Source organism: the organism of the source record quoted next, unplaced genomic scaffold (genome assembly GCF_019419815.1).
Source record: "Pyrus x bretschneideri cultivar Hongxiangsu unplaced genomic scaffold, Pyrus_bretschneideri_v1 Contig5, whole genome shotgun sequence".
Classification (NCBI taxonomy): domain Eukaryota; kingdom Viridiplantae; phylum Streptophyta; class Magnoliopsida; order Rosales; family Rosaceae; genus Pyrus; species Pyrus x bretschneideri.
Genome location: NW_025999787.1, coordinates 752195 through 772853, shown reverse-complemented (window position 1 = coordinate 772853; position 20659 = coordinate 752195). Strand labels below are relative to the sequence as shown.

Below are 20659 nucleotides of genomic sequence, written 5' to 3'. Positions count from 1 at the left end.
TTCCTTGTCCAAAAGCGCTAAGACTCAAACATGCTCTGAGGATGCTAGCCGTCGTTCATAGGGCATCCTTCCCCTCCCTTTTTTAATGTTTAATTAATTTATTTTTTAATATTTTATTTTCTATGGAAAAGACTCTAAGAAAATACTTGGAGTACTTGGATCTAAGGGAAGATGTGGTGCAAAACCGAGCGCAATTGCATTCTAGGATTCATACAGCATACCCCACTTAGTGGGAAAAGGCTTTGTTGTTGTTGTTGAATATTTTCTTTTCTATATAATTATAAAGACTTTCTTTATTGTTCAAGTAATTAATTATAAGGGTAAAGTTGTCAATTTATTAGTAGAATTTTGACTAAAAGGGTCATGTGAAAGTGAATTAAAACTTGAAGGAGTGTTAGTGTAATGTCTCAAACGTGAGGGAGTTTTGTGAAAACTCGATATACCTCAGGGGGTGTTAGTGTAATTAACCCATAAATATGAGGTAAATATTGCATGGAATTGTGAAGACCAAAACATGTATTAAAAAGTATCATTTTATGAAAAGTTGGTTTAAACCCAAGAGAGAAGCTAATGAGACTCTCTTAAAGTGAGACTCCCCACTCTCCAGCATTTTATGTTTTTTGCACAATATTTTATAAAGAAATGATAATGAGACTCTTCCAAAAATAGGACTCTCTATAGACTCTCCACCACCTCATATTTTTGGCACAATTCTCGTGCCTACATTATAAATGTGAATAACTAGGACACTGGAATATCTAGAAAGGCAATTAGGGAATCGGTCTGATTTTATCTATGTTCATTCTGTTTGAAGAAAAGATGGATTCCAAAGAATCGATTTTTCTTTTAGTAATAATTGAGCTATGAAAACACTAAGTTGCACAAAAAAAAAAAAAAAGGTTTTTACGTCAATTAAGCCCAGAAAGGGGTTTTGTAAGATTTAAATGGTCCATTAAGCGCCTCACGGCTATGTCATAACAGATCCAAATTGTCATATCACAATCTTGACTCTGCCGTAGCACGATATTGTCCGCTTTGGGCCCGGCCATGTCCTCACGGTTTTGTTTCTGGGAACTCACACGAGAACTTCCCAATGGGTCACCTATCCTGGGAATGCTCTTGCCCGAACTCACATAACTTCAGAGTTCCGATGGAACCCGAAGCCAGTGAGTTCCCAAAATGCCTCATGCTATATGGAGGTGGGCATGTGAAGGGAAAATATGAGATTTATTTGGGATTTCTAGTGACTAGCATGCATATACAATTCAAAATTTATATACGAAAGCAACGGAAGCATGTCATACATTTTATCAAAGCTATAGTCATGCAAATCCCCTTCAAGATGCATAGGTTTATATATGATGCATCAAAAACAATTTATTGAAGAACAAAGTTTAGGAGTAGTTTTATACCTCTTGATCTAGATCTTAGACCAAGGATTGACCACCTCCAAGCTCTTTGCTCCTTGAACTCCTTGAGCCTAGCCTCCCTCCTTGCCTCCTCCACTTTGTTGAGAATGAGTGCTCCTAGGTTCTCTTCAAGTTTCCAAAGATATGAAAACCTCTAAAGATCCTCACCCACTTTGTAATGAGAAAGATGAAGGAATAACCAAAAGGGTGATAAGATGATTAGCTAAAATCCCCTCATGGTGGCCGGCCCTTTGTTGTTAGAGAGAGAGTGATTTTCTTTTTTCTTTTGTGTTTATGAACCACCTAACACACTAACTCATCTTTCATTATAATGTTCCTTTTATTACATAAAGAAACAAGTCAACAATTGACCTACTCTCTCCCTCTCTTTGGCCGGCCCTTTGTGTTTGGTTTGGGCTTTGGGCTTTTAATTATTTCAAGTCATCCAATGCTTGAATAAAAGCCCAATGGGTTTTGGCCCAATGGGCCCAATTAAACCCGAACGTTTCTTTAAGCCCAAAACGATCTTTATCGCTTTTATGATTTCTTTAGACTTTCTAAATTAATCAAAACACTTAATTAATCCAATTAATTATTTCCTTCATCCATTAGTTACTCACTACAAGAGTGTATTGGTGAACAATCTTTTAGGTTCTAATTAGCAAGGCAGTGAGGTGATTGGCACCAATCCAATTGATTATCCAATCACTTAGTGAATTAAAACTTACTTTTAATTCACCTTCCTTTTAATGACTACATTTAATCATCTAGAAGAACTCACAAGCCATGAGTGACATCTAACCATATATCATGGCTACCCAAGCTAATGTAGAAGTTATTCGGAGAACCTATTCAGTTGGAATTACAATGTAATTCGATCCTTCTCTAAAACAATACTCTCAATCACATTACTAGGGTATGGATTTATAATGTCAAACCCCTAATGTGATTATTCCTTCTTATACGATTCATTTGAGACGTATAGGAACGCTTTCCTTTATTACGCTCGATACTTCGACCGAAGATTCCCGAATCATATCTTAGAGTATTCATCCTCTCTTATCGAGGATTAGAGATTCCTTGTTGCGCATTCACTTGCCTTCATGGCTAAGTGGCTTAACCCCAACGATGCCTTGGACACTCGCGAATGGAATGACTTTAACATAATCAAAGATTAAGTACTTAACCACAAGACAACGACGATGCCTCAGGTCAAAGGATTACTTACATTATTCCAACCATTAGAGTTACTTGCTTGACATGTGAGTAGACCTCCATGCAAGTACTCTCGTTCGATTGTGTTCAGTGAACTCATTCGCTTAATGAGCACCTACATGCTTGTCTTAGTGTCGCTACACGAATGGGATGAGACTTTCTATCCTTCCAATTGAAGCGGACATAGTATGTACCAGCCTATGGATTGTCAGTATCCCTCCGACAATCCTTATGACCAGGAACCTTTTTGGACATGATGGTTATGAGAAGAAGGTCTCTGTAACCTAACATCATTAGGTTACTTCTTCCATCGATCCATTGTCCATGGATTCACTATTTAGGACATATTTCGTTCATTGAGATAGTCCTAATTAGTATCTTTGCCTTCCGATGTATAAGAGTCATATATACATCAATTCATTGTCCTGAAAGGTTTCTTCCAAAGATTGACTTTCAGGGCATATTTCCAACAGCATGTACATATAAGGCACATCACCCCCTCTCCGTTGGTCGATGTGGGATGTTACAATTCACCCCCCTTAGGGGCTCGACGTCCATGTCGGCACACTCGCACCACACGACAAAGTGGCTCTGATACCATTCTGTCACATCCCAGTCTCGGCTCCGCCGAAGCACGATATTGTCCGCTTTGGGCTTACCATTCCCTCACGGATTTGTTTCTGGGAACTCACATGAGATCTTCCCAATGGGTCACCCATCCTAGGAATGCTTTCACCCGAACTCGCTTAACTTCGGAGTTCCGATGGAATCTGAAGCCATTGAGTTCCTAAAAGGCCTCGTGTTATAGGAAGGGGAGCATGTACATATAAGACACATCACTCCATCTCTGTTGGTCGATGTAGGATCTTGCAATCCACCCCATTTAAGGGGAACCTAGCATCCTCAGCGGCACATCCGTACCGAACGGTAAAGTGGCTCTAATACCATTCTGTCACATCCCAGTCTCGACTTTGCCGTAGCACGATATTGTCCACTTTGGGCCCTGGCCACACCCTCACGGTTTTGTTTATGGGAACTCACATGAGAACTTTCCAGTGGGTCACCCATCCTGGGAATGCTCTTACCCGAACTCGCTTAACTTCGGAGTTCCAATGGAACCTGAAGCCAGTGAGTTCCCAAAATGCCTCATGCTATATAAAGGTGGGCATGTACATATAAGGCACATCACCACCTCTCCGTTGGTCGATGTGGGATGTTACATTTCTTATTTCCATGCTATTTGTTTTTCTTTTTCCTAACTAATCATTTTGCACTCTATTGCCACTTTACTTAACCTTCACACATGCAAATACAACACATATATGAAGATTGTATATCAAGTAATCATATGGTACGTGTATGTATGCATAGGATGTGAATGAAAGAGAGATATCGTACGTACTATTGGTATTTTCTAGTAGATGACATAAGCACTATAAGAAAAATAGGCTTTGGGTACAAAATTGAAGACATAAATAAGGTATTTGTCTCTATTGTATATTGAACACCAATAAGGTGAACCAGTGTCCATTTCATATAAGACACCACATATTGTGCCCTATGTAGAAAATAATGGACACCAAAACTTTTGGCTGACAACTTTTTTCACGACAGAGACAGGATGATGGCGCAAGATTAACATGTAAAAAGAAGAATTAAATATATATTCAAGTAATATGATTGTTAACTACATGGGAAAAATTAAAGAGCAGTGAAGAATTGAGAAGATGAAGAGCTAAAGAGCCAACAGAGAAGAAATGAAATGATTTTTATTATCAAAAGACTTGAATGAATTACAATATGATTCACCACTTATTTATATAGAGTACAAAGCTTAACTCCAAAGCTAACAAATATAACCAACATAATAGAAATAATCAACTCTATCAATCTAACACTCTTTCAACAAACTCTTGATGACATGGCACTTTGATGTGGATATTGCCAACATCCTCACTCAATCTCAACTGGGATTCCAGTTTGAGATCGTATGTGTGCTTAAGAAATGCAGAACAATGAAGTCCTTCTTGTCCATGTACTCCTAGCCCTACTCCCATCATCAATTAATCCTCTGTTCTTGGTGTTTAAAGATGTCTTCATGCATCTGCATTATCTTTTTTATAGTACACATGTTGTGCTTGTCAACAATTATGTCTGTCAAGTTTCGAAGTGTGTGTCTTCAACTATAGCCTTTTGATACTTCCCCTTCAGCCCAGTTTTTTGAAAATAGTCCAGTCATCCACCCGATGCACAGTTAAGTTGCTGAATTTCCTTCTTATATCATATCTTCCCATGAAAGCACATCAATCATATTGTATCTTCTCAATAGTTTTTGGGAACACTAAACCTTACTGCCTCTAACTGGAGCTTCACACAAGAATAGCCTTCTATGAAGGAGTCATAGTTCACCCTTATGCTGGTATAATAGCTTCTTACAGGATTACCCTTCATGGGATTTACCGTCAACAATCTCTTCTACCCTTCATGGGATTTACCTATTCACATCATGAAATTACCCTTCCTAGGATTTACCGTTAACAACTTCTTCTACCCTTTGTGGGAATTACCTATTCACATCACGGAATTACCCTTCGTGGGATTTACCGTTTACAACTTCTTCAAACTTCATCATATAACCGAACTTATTGTAGATTCATGCAAACAACTGAGTTGGTTAGACTCAGAAATTATAGGATGAGATAAGCTCTTGAACAATTTAAACCCAATGACGAGACAACAGAAATTCAAGGACTTATAGTGTATAATCTTAAAACTAAGTCCCATTTCATACAAATTATGATAGCAACAACTGCATTATCAAGGACCATGAGTAACATCACCAGCAAGACACCAAGAATCACCCAATTGAAAGTAAAATCCATAAACCATCAACAAAATACTTATTCTAACAATATTGAACCCCAATATCAGAAAAACAACATGAAACTCAGAAAAGATCATCAAAAGTGAGATGATTTCATGCCTTAATTTGGATGAAAACAATTGATTGTCACATCCCAGAAGTAATTGCAGTAAGAAATCATTCCAATTCTCCAAAGAATTCAGACAAAGTGATTAGAAATATAACCTTCACAAAAAAATCTTGAGCTGTCATTTTGTCGAACATGTAGACTGCACAAATTTTGAACTTTTCTCCGCACCAGAAAACCAAACTCCCACCAAGAAATCAATTCGTCGAAGATAGAAAGTGCAAGAATGCACTACACAACTGCTTCCAATTCATCACTTCATCTTGAAACCTAGAGGAAAAACCTAGAAACAATTCAACTCTTGAAAAACCCAGAAAAGATCCATTCTAATTGTTCAAGAATTCAGAGAAAAATGGGTTGAAAACATAACCTTCAAATGAAACTTTTAAGCTAGGACTTTCTTCAAACACCTGGACTACAGTAAACAAGAAGCATAGGATTTTGGGGAAATAACACCACATTCTAAGGAAAACCCCAATTCTGACAATACACCAAATCTGGATGAGATGAAGATATTCCACTGGATCCAAGAAGTTGCTTGAAACTCCCACACAGCCACTCTAAGAGAGTTTTTTCTTTCCTCTCGATTTGGATTTCACACGGACACACTCTCGCTTTCTCACTTCGCAACCATTGCAAGTCTCAATCAATTCGAAAATCTCCATCATCGGTTCTTAAAGCTTGATTCTACAATCTCGAACCATGACTACGAAGGTTCTATCGTAGCCCAACGGTGTCGTCGCAAACGGCAAATAGAACGGAGCACCGAAAATCAACCCGACAATCGCAGAAAAATCAACCCAAGAAAAATCACTGAAGCACCGAAAATCTAATGGAAATTTGAAGAGAAACTAAACTAGGAAGGAAAAGAAAATGTAAACTACTACGAAGAGCAACCACCATAATCCATGGCTTGAGCCTGGTGGCTCTGATACCATGTTAACTAGATTGGAAAAAATAAAAAGCAATGAAGAATTGAGAAGATGAAGAGCTAGAGAGCCAACAAAGAAGAAATGAAATGATCTGTATTATCAAAAAACTTGAATGAATGACAATATGATTCACCACTCAGTTATATAGAGTACAAAGCTTAGCTCTAAAGCTAACAGATATAACCAACTCTATCAATCTAACACCCTTTCAACAAACTCTTGATAACATGGCACTCTGATGTGGATATTGCCAACAATGATCACTGGACAAAGTATTCGATTCCAAATAACGTGAAGATAATAAGTGTGTGGAAATTATGTAAACAAAGATGGAGATCTAAAATACTTGCATGGCAAGTTTTGTTTAATGAAGACCATTAATTTGATAAGCGAAATCATAATACATAGAATATTACTTACCCAACAGAATCCTCTCTGGATCCTTTTTGTGAGGATTCAGAGGATCCATGAATCGTGTTCGTTTATCTTACATCGTGTAGTCAGTTTTCGTCAGTTGCTATTTATATTTAATTTTAAATAAAAAAATTAAAATGATTTATGATTGCACGATATACGATGAATATACAAAATTCACGAATTTCCAGATTCATTACTTACAGTGATTTCCAGCAGCCAAGTGGAGCTAATTATAAAGAAGCACTGCTACTCGACTCTGGAATTTAGTTTAGTCTAAAATGGAGAGAGAAAGAGGTCAACGAACTGTATTGAGCTAATTAGGGTCTTTTGAGGTTTTTAATTTTTTTGTATTTTTTTTTTTTTTTGGCAATAGGGTCTTTTGAGCTTAGATAGAGGAAACTCCAAGAAGAATTATATGTGGGGTTCACGGTAGTAAATAGTATCTCTTCTCATATCTCTCTCTCTCTCTCTCTCTCTCCACTCTTTTGTGGCTTTTCTTTAGTGAGGAAATTAAACTTTTTAAGACATGGGTCATTCAACAGACAGAATCTTTCAAGACTTAATGTGTGGTTGCATTCACTCCCACGTACATATGGCGTTATTTTATTGTTAAATATCGAAATTAAATATAATGTTGTGAATACGATAAGGGGAAGTGGTCTTAGTCGGCCAACGACTAGTCAAATAGTCAGTGCCTCAGCGAATTTTCCCCAATTAGAGGCAAGAGACAAAACTCAGCTATAATCGAAGGGAAATTGGGAGGAAACTTTCCTATTCTTTTTTAGGAATTGTTATTAGTACTTTCTCATTATACACCTTAAATTTTTATATTTGAAAAAAAAAAGTACATTTATGAGAAATGTAGAATGAAAATTTTGAAATATCATTAACACTATTTTTTTTTATTCTTTTTTACATTAAAGAATTCAAACTCTAAATTGCACGCTTAGGCAAGACCGACGCCCGCCCCTGGGTGATAATAAATAACAATGCATTGTTTGCATATAAAAAGGGCTTCACGCATCCGAGGAGGGATAATGTGAGTAAAACAAGTACAAGAGAAGGTGGAAGTGGAAGCGCGCAGCCAAATGCTCAAATATTGGTGAATCTCATAAGATGGTTGGCAGAATATCTAATAATATTACTTGAACTTTGGTTCGTTTCATTGTATTGCATGTATATAATGTTTATTATTAATTTTTAAAGGAAGTATGTTTTTTTATTTAATTTCAAATTAAAATAATTATAACAGACAGAATGCAATTAGTCTAATTTAGTGATCAAACTAGATAGTCAAGAGAAGGAGAATATCCAATATTACAGTACTTGGTACTTTAATGTCAAATATCAGCTAGAGGTAAAGTGAGTAAAATTAAGGATTGAATATAATCGTTCTATGCTCTTTTCTTTACCTTAACTGTTAAACACTTGCATGATAAGCCAAAACTAAGGAGCTGAAAGTGCAGGTTTCTAAATATGGGAAGGTAGGCTCAAGCTAGCTAAAGATTGCGTCGTTGAGCACAAAAGTCAGACAGTGATCTGAAAGTTCCATGTGGAATGGTTCTAGCTTGCTCGAAGGATCAAACGAAAGATAGAATTCAGGGACACGTAGAATGTATTTTAATGACTCAATTAGGAAGTCATTAAACTTATAATTGTACGTATCTGTTGAGAATGCTGGCAATGAATGGCTATTTTGTGCCGCACAAGAATATACATAAAGTAATCGTATACTCAACTTTTCATGTTCTTGAAACTGGTAGAGTTATTAAATTAAGAGACCAGGATTAATTGCATGAATTTAAACAAATTACAACCGGCAAGTTCTGATGAAACTTATAAGGTGGATTTGATATCTTTTATGGTCAATAGGATGTAAAAAATGTGCATTAGGTATTATACTAATGAGTACTCAATTATACAATATTGTGTAAACTATATGATGTGGTTGTTGATAACATTACATAGTTTATAAATTTAGTTTAAAAATTAGTCCACTTTTTTTTTTTTCCTGGAATTAAAATTGTGCTATTGCATATTGTTGGGGGACTTTTAGGTCGAGGTGGACTTGGGCTTTGAGAATGTCCTATTCTCTCCCTTGGTGTGGGTTCGCAACAAGTCCTAGGATATCTCGAAAGAGATAGGTTTTCTTAGGAAATACCCCGGTAACATTATCGGCTCAAAGATGGTATGAAAGATTAAGATAATGACTTGCTCAAGTGAAGTGTGGTGTGCAAGCTAGAACTTATCAGTTTACATGAGAGAGAGAAGTTTTGCATGGTTGCATGGCATTCTTAGCTGCATGATTTGGGCCTTCCTAGGGTGATAGTAAGGCTTCTAATGGTTGAGATGCTTGATGGAAGGTTGTTGGAATTATTAAGGTTGCATGGATGATGATGCTTGAGACTTGGAGTATGCTTCTGGACTAAATGGAACTCTATGGGCTTCTTCCTAGGTGGTTCTCTTTCACTACGTTTTCTCTATTTCTCCCTTTGTGTTCATCTGAATCTTCTCCCTGTTCTTCCCGCGTTCCTCCCTTTATGTAAATGAAGGGTTCTTCTCTAGATTTCAAGGGAATATCCCTTTTGTGGCTTGGTCTTCCCTTCATTTCTCCCTAGTTATCCTATTATTCCCATATTGGTATAAACTGGTTGCACTATTGAGACATGCAGATTGCTACTTCCCAAGGCGCACCTTTCCTAAGGCGGCCTTCCGCAAGCACTAATTCTGGTAGCGCACCTCACGGCTTTCGCACGTTGATTGTCTATGCATGCTGAGAAGGGAAAGTCAGCATTTAATGCTTGACTTGCTAGGCTTAACATATAGTTAATGTAAGAATCTAGTTTATTTCTAACTAAGGGAGTTGGATTGCTAAGGAAAGGGGTAAACTAGACTAATTCTCTCTCAATAATGTCTGCGTGGAATACAAAGGGTATGGGCTTAGATCTTTGGGCTCCCAAGTAGCCTAAAGTCTTCCATGATCCCAATCCCACGTAGGCTTAATAACCTTCCGTAACCATTCACACCACAATCCACCTGGCAAGCCCTGAATATGTGACTTAGGCTTAGCATGGCAGTGATTAGCATAAGGAAGCATGGCGTGATGAATAGGTATGAGCATGGAGTGAATATTCGGCTTAATCACCGTGGCATGGCATGTTTGTAAATATATATTCCTCATCGTTCCCGTGCCTTGGCATGTATTTGGGCTTGAATATAAGCGTTGCATGATAATTGGGCCTTAAGACTTGGATTGGTGTGTGACATTTTTGGGCCCCAACATTAGTCCCCTTGATTATTTGGGCTACGAGAATCCATGAATGGGCTAAATAATCAACCCTAGGCCTAAGGGATTCCTTTTTTGAACGTGGGTTTTTTGATGGGACTCTTCTCCTTTCTTTCTTTCTTTTCCGCGTGGATGCTGATGGCCTAGTGACAATGTGCTTCCTTGCTTCTCGTGCACGTTTCATTATCCAAAAAGGACCTCCTGTCTTTTGTTGGTAATTGCTTTGAACAACTCCCTTCTCTAGGATAGGTATTTGTATTATTTTCTTCTTCTCCTCCTTAGTTCATCTTCCTTCCGCAACTCTTTCTTCTGCCATTCCTTTATTATCCATCGTACCTCATACTTGCATCTGTGCTTTTGGGTTCTTTAGTGTTCTGCATTGAGACCTTCTTTCAGGTAAGGAAGAATTTCTTGACCTTGCTCTTCAAAATTTTTCTTGTTTCCTTGTCTTCACTAACGATCTTGCTGGTGAATCTGAGCATGCTGTGGTGTTTTGCTTGCGCTTGAGGTACTTTAGGGTTTTAATCTTCATAGACGGGGGCATGATCTTTCCCTCGGGAAATTGAACTCATGCTCCTCCATGTCTTTTGATCTTGGGTCTCTGTATGCTTGTTGTAAAGCAAAAAAGAAGCAAGCAAAATATGGAGGCGACACGTGGACTTTTGGGTAAAAGGACAAAATTACCCTTAAGGCACACCGGGATTCCCACGCGCATGCAGTGGACAATAACGGCTCAATTAATGTCAAATGTGATCAAAATAGGTATTTATTCAAAACCTATTTCATCAATCCTCATCAAATCCTCCTAACAAGGAAAACCCAAATTATTCTTTCAAATTAGGATTGATTATCAAAATTAATTGATTAATTTTCTAATTAATTTCCTAATTGATAACAAGATATTAGTTTGACATAATATCTTGCAATTAGGGCCAAAAACCACCATAAGTGGCCAAACCCCTTTTCTCCAAAGAGGTCCGGCCACACCCCTACCCTCATTTCTTCAAAAAACCAAAGTCCAATTGTCTTCCCATTCTGTAAACACGAAAAATTCCTGAAACAAGAGACAAGAATACGTGTACAAAATATATATTTTGTATTAATGATTTTGGGGTTACAATCTCTTTGTAATTTGATCCTTTGATTCTATCTTCGTAGGATGTTGGTTTGTGGATGAGTTGTTGATCCAAAGGGCCGTCGGGGCTTGATCTAAGGATGAACAGTTGATGAATGGATCTTCAAGGGGCGTCGGGCTTGATTTTGAAGAATGGGTGTATGAGTTTGTTGAGGTTGTTGATCCAAAAGGCCGTTGAGGCTTGATCTTAGGATGAACGGATGATGAATGATGAACATTTTCTTCAAGGGGCCGTCGGGGCTTGATCTTGAGTTGGTGGAAGTTCTTCAAGGGCCGTTGGGGCTTGATCTTGAAGGTTGATGGATGAGCGGATCTTCAAGGGCTTTTGGGCTTAATCTTGAAGAACGATTGGATGTGTGGATTTGTTGAGGTTGTTGATCCAAAGGGCCGTTGGGGCTTGATCTTAGGATGAACGATGAACACTTTCCTCAAGGGCCGTCGGGGCTTGATCTTGAGTTGGTGGAAGTTCTTCAAGGGCCGTTGGGGCTTGATCTTGAAGGAGGATTTGACGAAGAACGAATAGTGCTTTCTTGATCCTTCGGGATTTGCTTGAGAGCTTTAGAGTTTCAAGGCTTGAAGGTTTTGGTGTAATGTAAATTCCTCCTCCTTTCTTCCTCCTTTCTTTTTTGGAAATGAATGCCTTGGCTTCCTATTTATAGAATTCCAAAACTTGATTTTTGGATTTAAATAATCAGATGAAATAAATCATTTCTGCCAGGTATTGACACGTGTCCTATTTGATGACCTTTCCAATTTATTTCGATTTTTCGTTGAATCACATGCTACATGTAAAATTTATGTGACACGTGAGCGTTGAAATTTTAATTATTGGTCAACATTCATTTCGCCGAAATTTTGATGTCTACAAATGCCCCCACTTCAAGGCGCGTTGTAGACATGTGCTTGTCACGTGTAGAAGATGCGTTTTGAAGTCCCTTAATGTAGATGTCAACCCAAGGGCCGTCGAGGCTTGATCTTGAATTGGGCTGGAAATTTCTTCAAGGGCCATCGAGGCTTGATCTTGAGTTGGGTTGGAAATTTCTTCAAGGGCCATCGAGGCTTGATCTTGAGTTCGACTGGAAGATTTTCTGGTTTCCTCCAATCGTTGATTTTCCGCAGGCTTAATCTTGAACTGGGCTGGAGGATTCTTTTGGTCTCCTCCGAAGGTCTGAACTTACTCCTTTTATCTGGAGTTGAATTTGATTCAAGGGTGGTGAACACTTGATTTTGAATCGGACTTGTGATTTCTTCAAGGGCCATCGAGGCTTGATCTTGAATTGGAAATAAGACCATGAGTGGTTTCAGGATTCAGACACATGGCAGGCAAGCACGAGGTGGAGGTGATAACCTGTTTCTTTGTTCAATCTTTCCAATTCGTATTGAAGAGGGTAGATCGGAAGACTGACTCCAAGTGCCGGCTGATTGCTCTTTTCACTTTGCCATGCAAGTAATAACAAGGACAAAGGAAAGGACATGGAGAAAGCATGATATGAGATACCTTTGCTTTTGAAGAAGCAGCGAATGAATCAGCACATATATTTGTTGTGCTTGTCTCCACATGCTTCGATGTATCATTTTCACTTGCCTTACTTGCTCCCTTTGCAGAAGTGGTATTTCCTTATGCAGGTTTGGCATCTTCTCTTGTAGTATTTGTTCCTGATGCAGGAGTGGAATGCAACCTTTGCATTTAAATGGTGCTTCAAAACATTACTTCTCAGCGACGATGAGTACTCGAGAGCAATGCAAGGTAAGCAACCAGGCAAAGGTTCCAGGCAATCAGTTCCAGGTCGAAAGTTTGATTTCAGGTTCCGACTGATAACTCTATTTCCCCTTGTCTTGCAGGTAAGAGCAAGGGTAAAGGAAAAGACAGGGAAAAAGCATGATATGAGATACCTTTGCTTTCGCCCTTGATGATATGAGATACTTTTGCCTTGGTGTCATTTGTTTGCAAGGGTATTCCCAGAGAGGAAGAAAACTGAGCATTTTGAGATGCTTTGCTGGGAGTGTACTCTCGGAGGTAAGGAAGAGTTGGGCATTTTTTTTTTTTTTTGCAGGTATGCCTTGCCATAAAAGATGAAGGTCGACATATATAGAGATTTCCCAATAGCAAGTGGTAGTGCGGATGCGGCAATGACCTCCACGCGTCTTCAACTTTGTCAGAGATCTTTTGACAAAGTTGCACGCGTTATCTGAAAAGCCGAGATTGCGGCTTTATCACCCACGCTTGTCGGCAACCTCCACGCGTCTTCAACTTTGTCAGAGATCTTTTGACAAAGTTGAACGCTTTATCTGAAAAGCCGCGAGACCTCCACGCGTCTTCAACTTTGTCAGAGATCTTTTGACAAAGTTGAACGCTTTATCTGGAAAGCCGAGATTGTGTCTGAAGAGTTGGCCGTTCTTTACGCAGGAAAATCCGGCTTTGAAGAGTGGTGTCTCTTCAATTCTGAATCGGTGATTGTGTCGCCTCTCCTTTTATAGAGGTGATCGATCATCTCTAACATGCACACTTTGAAGATTGCCCATTCGTGAACATTGTCTCCGGCCCGTTGAGATTTTACTCCATCCAACCCTTCTCTTTTAACTTCTTGAAAAATGGCTAACGCATCTAACCCATCTAACATCTGCTTAGATTTGAGTCTTAGCAGTGATCCAGTCACGCCGCGTCAGGGTAAGGTATGGTGCCCGTCTTTCTTATCTTCTAATGGCCCTCTTACAGGTGAAGATTCTGTGATGACGGATGCAACAACAGCTACGATAGTAGCTCGGAACCTCCTCACTCCTAAAGATAGTCAGCTGCTTTCAGGACGGTCCGATGAGTTGGCCGTTCAAGAATCCCAAGCTCTCAGTGTTCAGTGCGCGGGCTCTGTGTCCAACATGGGCCAACGCCTACTTGCTCGATCCCGTCAGGTTGAATCATTGATGGCAGAGGTGGAAAATCTCAAGCAAGAGATCAAACAGCTTAAGCACGAGAATAGAAGTTTGCACGTACTTGCAAATAATTATTCGACAGGCATGAAGAGGAAGCTTGATGAGATGCTAGAATCTTAAGGTCGAATTCAAAGTGACCGTCAAAGGCTTGCGTCTTTCTTCCAGAGGCACCTTTTTCCTGCGTCATCTAGCGTTCCACCAAGTATTGGGGCCTCGAATGATGTATCTTCGGTGCCTCCTGCTCCTATGCCTCTTGCTCCGATGCCTCCTGCTCCTAGAGTGTTGCCATGTAGTGGGGCTTCACGTAAACAACCTTTGTGAAGGCTCCATCTTTCTCTTTCTTTGTTAGATACATTTTTTTTTTTTTTTTTAATATAATTGCTCTCCGTGCGCCTGGCACCGTGTGAGTTTCAAACTCTACAAAATTACAACTTGTATATAACAAATATGTCCACACATGAATGATGGCCTTCATTACTTTCTTTACTTTTAATTCCACAATCTTGTACACATACACACGCATATAGGCCACTGCATTTGCTCACTGCCTTGCATCTTTCAATTTGCTAATTTAAACAATTGGCAGCTGGTGCTGTCTTTGAAAGATGCTTCCCAACATCATCATTGCTAATTTTTATTTTTTATTTTATTTTTTATTATTCTTTTGAAAGATGCTTCCCAGCATCATCATTGCTACTTTTTTTTTTTTTATTATTCTTTTGAAAGATGCTTCCCCGCATCATCATTTTTTTTTTCTTTATATGGCCATCTGCAAGGCTGAGTTCGTGGGTGAAAACCCAGGCCGAGTCCGAGAGAAGACGGAGGAGGTCTTTGGGTGTGAGTTGACAAACTTTGGTTTTGTTGATCACATTCAAAGGCAGCAGCCATGGCGGAGGTGCAGAAGCAGCCAGATCTTGAGGCAGAGTGTAAGGCGTTGAGTTTGAAGACCGGCTAGTCGTTTGACAGCGGTCAATAAAGCTCTTCGTTGATTTTGATCATGGTGGCCAGAGTGACGAGCTTGAGGTTTGTTGGCAGCGTGAGGAGACAGAGGAAGAAGCTCCACCATCACTCCTCATGCAAAAGTTGACTGCCAAAAAAAATTCGGCATCACCCCTGCAACTTTATAACAGGTACTGACCATCTGCTCCAGTGGAGTTGAATGCTTTTCGCAAGCTTCAGCTTCAACAGGATATGTTGGGAAATAATTTTGAAAGAAAAGAGATGCACTTTTTGAATTCAGAGGCTTTGATTCTTTTCTCTTCGGGCATGAGCCTGGTTTTACCCCAGGATCTCCAGCTTCGTTTTCCACCATGTATTTCCACTAGTAAGCTACTCCTTCCTGTGCTTCCTTTGAAGCATCAGACGTAAAAAAAAAAAGAAGCCGATGATTCTCTTGCACCATTTCAGTAACAGTGGGCCAATCTTCACCCTTTCTTGGCATTTTTCGTTACAGGAAACCAATACTTATTTAACCCAGCATTGGTAAACAATGTCGTTAACCCTTTTGGAGTTTTCACGTAGTCCTCAATTATAATGGTCACAATCTCTGTCGGGTTCTGACTTAAAAATGTTTCCACTTCCGTCAAAGTGTTAATTGCATGTTGAAATGCAGTGAAGTTGACGATGAGCTGGACGAGCAAGCCAGAGATGGTTTTTTCAGACCGAGTCTTTGGGTGATGTAATCGATGAATGAAATCGGAGTGACAGGATTCATCTTCCATTGGAGAGTAGAGAGCACCACAATCTCCATTCGTTTGATTGTTCTTGCTTCAAACACATACTTGCTATCCTCCACTTGGAAATCCAGCAAAAGGGGAACTTGGGTCTCCTCAACTTTGGCAGCCAGAGGGATACAAGCCATGGCAGCGAGCTGGGTCATCCACGGCTTCTCAACCTGAAGATGGAGGCTCGACAAGAACCTGTCGAAGTAATCCGCCGCGAGCACCGCCGTGAGGGTGGAGAAAGAGTAGTGGGAAGCGACTCTCAGCATCCAGTCCACCGCCTTGGCAAATTCCCACGCAGCTTTCTCCGCCAGCGTTTTCGATAATGGATACCACAATCCCTTCTGCTTGCAGTAGTCAATGTCTGTCCAACAATCCTTGCCCTTGATCTTATCGGACGGCCAGCTTGGGCTGGGAGTGATGGCGGAGATGGATGACATCAGCACCACACGGCTGACCCCAGCCTGCTTCGCCGCCGTCAGAACATTGAGCGTTCCTTTGATCGCCGGGTCCAGGAGCTCCTTCTAGTGATCATGTCCTTGTACCTTACGATCGAATCCAGCCGCTGCATCTTCAGCTGCTTCTTGAACTTGTTGATGAAATCATCCGCCTTGGCGTCCACCTCCTCGTCATCCTCCGCCATCTTCGCCACCTTTCTCTCCCTCACGGTCGCGGGCCAACGAATCTCGACGATATCATCCTCCTGGAAATGAGCAAAAGCAGACTTGGAGCTCGCAGATTTCTTCATCTTCTGCGGGAGCTTGACGGGAACCTCGCCGGACGCCGGCTTGGTGTCCGACTTGGTCCGGTTCACGTGGCAGTCCCATAACGGCTTCAGCTGGCTGAAAATCTCCTCCAGGGCGCTCTGTTTATCCCCTGCTTTTGAAAAATCTGGAGTTTCTGGTTCTGGGTGCTCGTGTTCTTCCAAACTGTCGTCATCTGGGAACTCCTCCTGCTCGGGAGCTTGCTCGAAATGGGATTCCGGCTCATGGGTTTTGTGCGGAGGGGCTGCGTCGGCGATGGGCTGAGATGGGTTGTTGGATAAATCTTGTGGAATGTGGAAATTGATGGACTTGAGCCGCTGCAGCAGAGAAGGGGATCGAGTGATGATTCAGTGTAAGGATGCTGTGATGGGGTTCTTACTTTCCTGGGTAGAATGGGACATCAGGCCACCAATAATTTTAACGGCAAAAACACCTGCCCACTGATAAAAGTCAGCTTAAGAGAGAATAGGGAACTGTTGCTTGATGGGTTTGGGCTCGATGACGAACCTGTTCGTCTGTAGTTTCTTCTGCTGCTGTTGCTGCTCATTTTGTTTTGTTTTGTTTTTGTTTTTTTGTTTTTTTTTTTTTGTTTGTTTGTTTGTTTGTTTGTTTCTTGTTCTGTTTATTATATATATATATATATACTTTTTTTTTTTTTTTTAAAAGAAGAAGAAACTGTAATAATTTTTTTTTTTTAATAAAGAAATTGTAATAAAATTGACTTTCTTTAAAGAAACATTTATTTATTTATTTTGATGTGACTGTACTTGAAGTTTTGAAGTTTCAAGTTGCCTACGTACTCTTCCAAAGAAGAGATCAAGTCATAACGTAGTTCAAATGAGTGATGGTTTTGATGATGATTTTGCCGTACACAGTTTATGCTCTTGCGGGCCAGGAGCGTCTTGGTGCCGTTTGCATTTTCAGCTCATGCAGGCAAGGAGCGTTTGTTGTCGCCTTTTATGCTCGTGCGGGCAAAGAGCTTTGGTTGTCGCCTTTTAGGCTCGTGCGAACGAGGAGCTTTTTGAATTTGTCAAACGATCTTAGAGAAGTATTCCTTGCAATCTTTATAGCAAGGAGTCTTGACTGAGTGATTGAAGAAGTCTTTGGGGAAGAAATAGCGCATCGTGATGGCAACGGACGATCTTTGTGTCATAACTTCATCATCCTCAACACTTTCATGTAGCTTTGAAGGTTGACGGTAGCTGCTTTGCCCCCTTTCCAATTGGTGAACTTGTGGAGGAGACCTATGTTTCTCGTGCATTTTCTTTGGAGTGACATAAGTCCATCCTTCAACTTCACTTGACTTGACTGACATGGTTTTGGAGCATGCCCCCAGCGGTTGAGGTGAAGATTTTGAGTTCAAAGAGCCAGAAGTGACGGTGGTATAGTTTGATTTCACCACATCATTAAGATCTAGCTCGATGATCCCTTTCTGAGCCAACTTCATGATGAGATCTTTTAGCACAAAGCACTTTTCCGTCGGATGACTAATGAAGTGGTGGAATTTACAGTACCTTGGACTGTCAGTACGGTTCATATCTTCTAGCCGTTTGCACTCAGGTAGGTCGATCACCTTTTTGTCAAGCAAGTCTTTCAACATGGCAACCACGTCAGAGTCGGGGAATGGATAAGTCTTCTCCTCAAGCTCCTTCAAAGTGCGTCTACGTATCTCTTGATCACGAAAAGCTTCGGTTTGAATCGCCTTGCTTCGTGTAGGGATTTTGACTGGAGTTGTGTTGACCGTCATTGCTTCCTTGGTGGGTTTCCACGTAGCCTTATCCACCTTTGGCCCCAAAACTTTGTCATTCTTGTAGTCGGCGATCTGTTCTTTCTTCCCATGACGGGTGATGCTTAACTCCATATCATGGGCGCGGGTGGCTAACTCCTCAAATGTTCGTGGTTTGATGCCTTGAAGGATGTAGTGTAGTCCCCACTGCATGCCTTGAACGCACATCTCAATGGCAGAGGTTTCAGAAAGCCGATCTTTGCAATCCAGACTTAAAGAACGCCATCTATTTATGTAGTCGACGACAGGTTTATCTTTCCACTGTTTCGTACTGGTCAGCTCTAGCATGCTTACAGTACGACGAGTGCTGTAGAAACGGTTGAGGAATTCCCTTTCTAGCTGGTCCCAACTGTTGATAGACTCAGGTTCTAGGTCAGTGTACCAGTCAAAAGTGTTACTTTTCAGCAAACGTACGAACTGTTTGACGAGGTAGTCTCCCTCTGTCCCAGCATTGTTGCAAGTTTCAATGAAATGGGCGACATGTTGCTTCGGGTTGCCTTTTCCATCGAACTGCATGAATTTTGGGGGCTGATAACCCCTTGGCATCTTCAAAGCATCAATCTTCTTGGAGTAAGGCTTTGAGTACAGTACGGAGTCATGCGAGCTTTCTTCGTACTGTGTCTTGATAGTGCTTGCGATCATCTCCTCTAACTGCTGGATAGAGAGAGATCCCATGAATGCCGTTGCCTGGTCTAGCTTCGGCTTCTCTTCAACTTTCTCCGCTGGTGGCTCCTCTTCTTCGTCGATTTCTTTCTTTAATAGGCCAACATTTGGGTCGACTTTCACGTCGGGCAGCGCATCTAGTTGGTTGACAAGTGCGGCAATCTGCAAGTCCTTCTCTTCCACAGTCCGTGTGAGCTTTGCGATTGCTTCATTCATTTGAGCTAGCTGCTCCTCGATTGAAGTTGCTCCAGTGGTCAGGACCTGCATGGTTGTACTGCCGCTCGAATCAGCGTCGGAGAGTAGGGACTCTGAGTATTTCCTCAGGCTCTCCCCTTTTGATGCCTTTAGCGAGGCTAGGGTGATCACAGGCTCGTGCCTCAGGTGCTCTTGTTCCTTTGACAGAGTTAATGCAGGGGCGGAAGCCGTGGCAAAAAAATCTCTTGCCTTACTTCGGGTTATGATGCCCGAAATATCACCACTTACGGCGATGATGTTCTTGTTCTTTGCTTTGATTGCAGGAACAGCTTGATCCTTTCTTGATGCCATTTGCGTTTTTCGATGATTTGAGGATAGAGATGAGAGGTAGAGATTGTCCCACCGGGCGTGCCAAATTTGTAAACACGAAAAATTCCTGAAACAAGAGACAAGAATACGTGTACAAAATATATATTTTGTATTAATGATTTTGGGGTTACAATCTCTTTGTAATTTGATCCTCTGATTCTATCTTCGTAGGATGTTGGTTTGTGGATGAGTTGTTGATCCAAAGGGCCGTCGGGGCTTGATCTAAGGATGAACAGTTGATGAATGGATCTTCAAGGGGCGTCGGGCTTGATTTTGAAGAATGGGTGTATGAGTTTGTTGAGGTTGTTGATCCAAAGGGCCGTTGGGGCTTGATCTTAGGATGAACGGATGATGAATGATGAACACTTTCTTCAAGGGGCCGTCGGGGCTTGATCTTGAGTTGGTGGAAGTTCTTCAAGGGCCGTTGGGGCTTGATCTTGAAGGTTGATGGATGAGCGGATCTTCAAGGGCTTTTGGGCTTAATCTTGAAGAACGATTGGATGTGTGGATTTGTTGAGGTTGTTGATCCAAAGGGCCGTTGGGGCTTGATCTTAGGATGAACGGATGATGAACGATGAACACTTTCCTCAAGGGCCGTCGGGGCTTGATCTTGAGTTGGTGGAAGTTCTTCAAGGGCCGTTGGGGCTTGATCTTGAAGGAGGATTTGACGAAGAACGAATAGTGCTTTCTTGATCCTTCGGGATTTGCTTGAGAGCTTTAGAGTTTCAAGGCTTGAAGGTTTTGGTGTAATGTAAATTCCTCCTCCTTTCTTCCTCCTTTCTTTTTTGGAAATGAATGCCTTGGCTTCCTATTTATAGAATTCCAAAACTTGATTTTTGGATTTAAATA

The 20659-nt window shown here is 40.8% G+C and overlaps 1 protein-coding gene and 1 pseudogene across 1 annotated transcript; both read right to left on the bottom strand.

The window, feature by feature from the left end:
* Positions 1-15269: 15269 nt before the first annotated feature.
* Positions 15270-16118, bottom strand: LOC103936227 (annotated as a pseudogene).
* A 197-nt stretch (positions 16119-16315) lies between these two features.
* LOC103936228 (pathogen-associated molecular patterns-induced protein A70-like) lies at positions 16316-17135 on the bottom strand (the record flags this gene model as incomplete). The annotated part of the gene is made up of 1 exon (XM_009346077.3): positions 16316-17135. A coding segment is annotated over one exon (624 nt), but the record flags the coding sequence as incomplete, so codon positions are not given.
* Positions 17136-20659: the final 3524 nt, after the last annotated feature.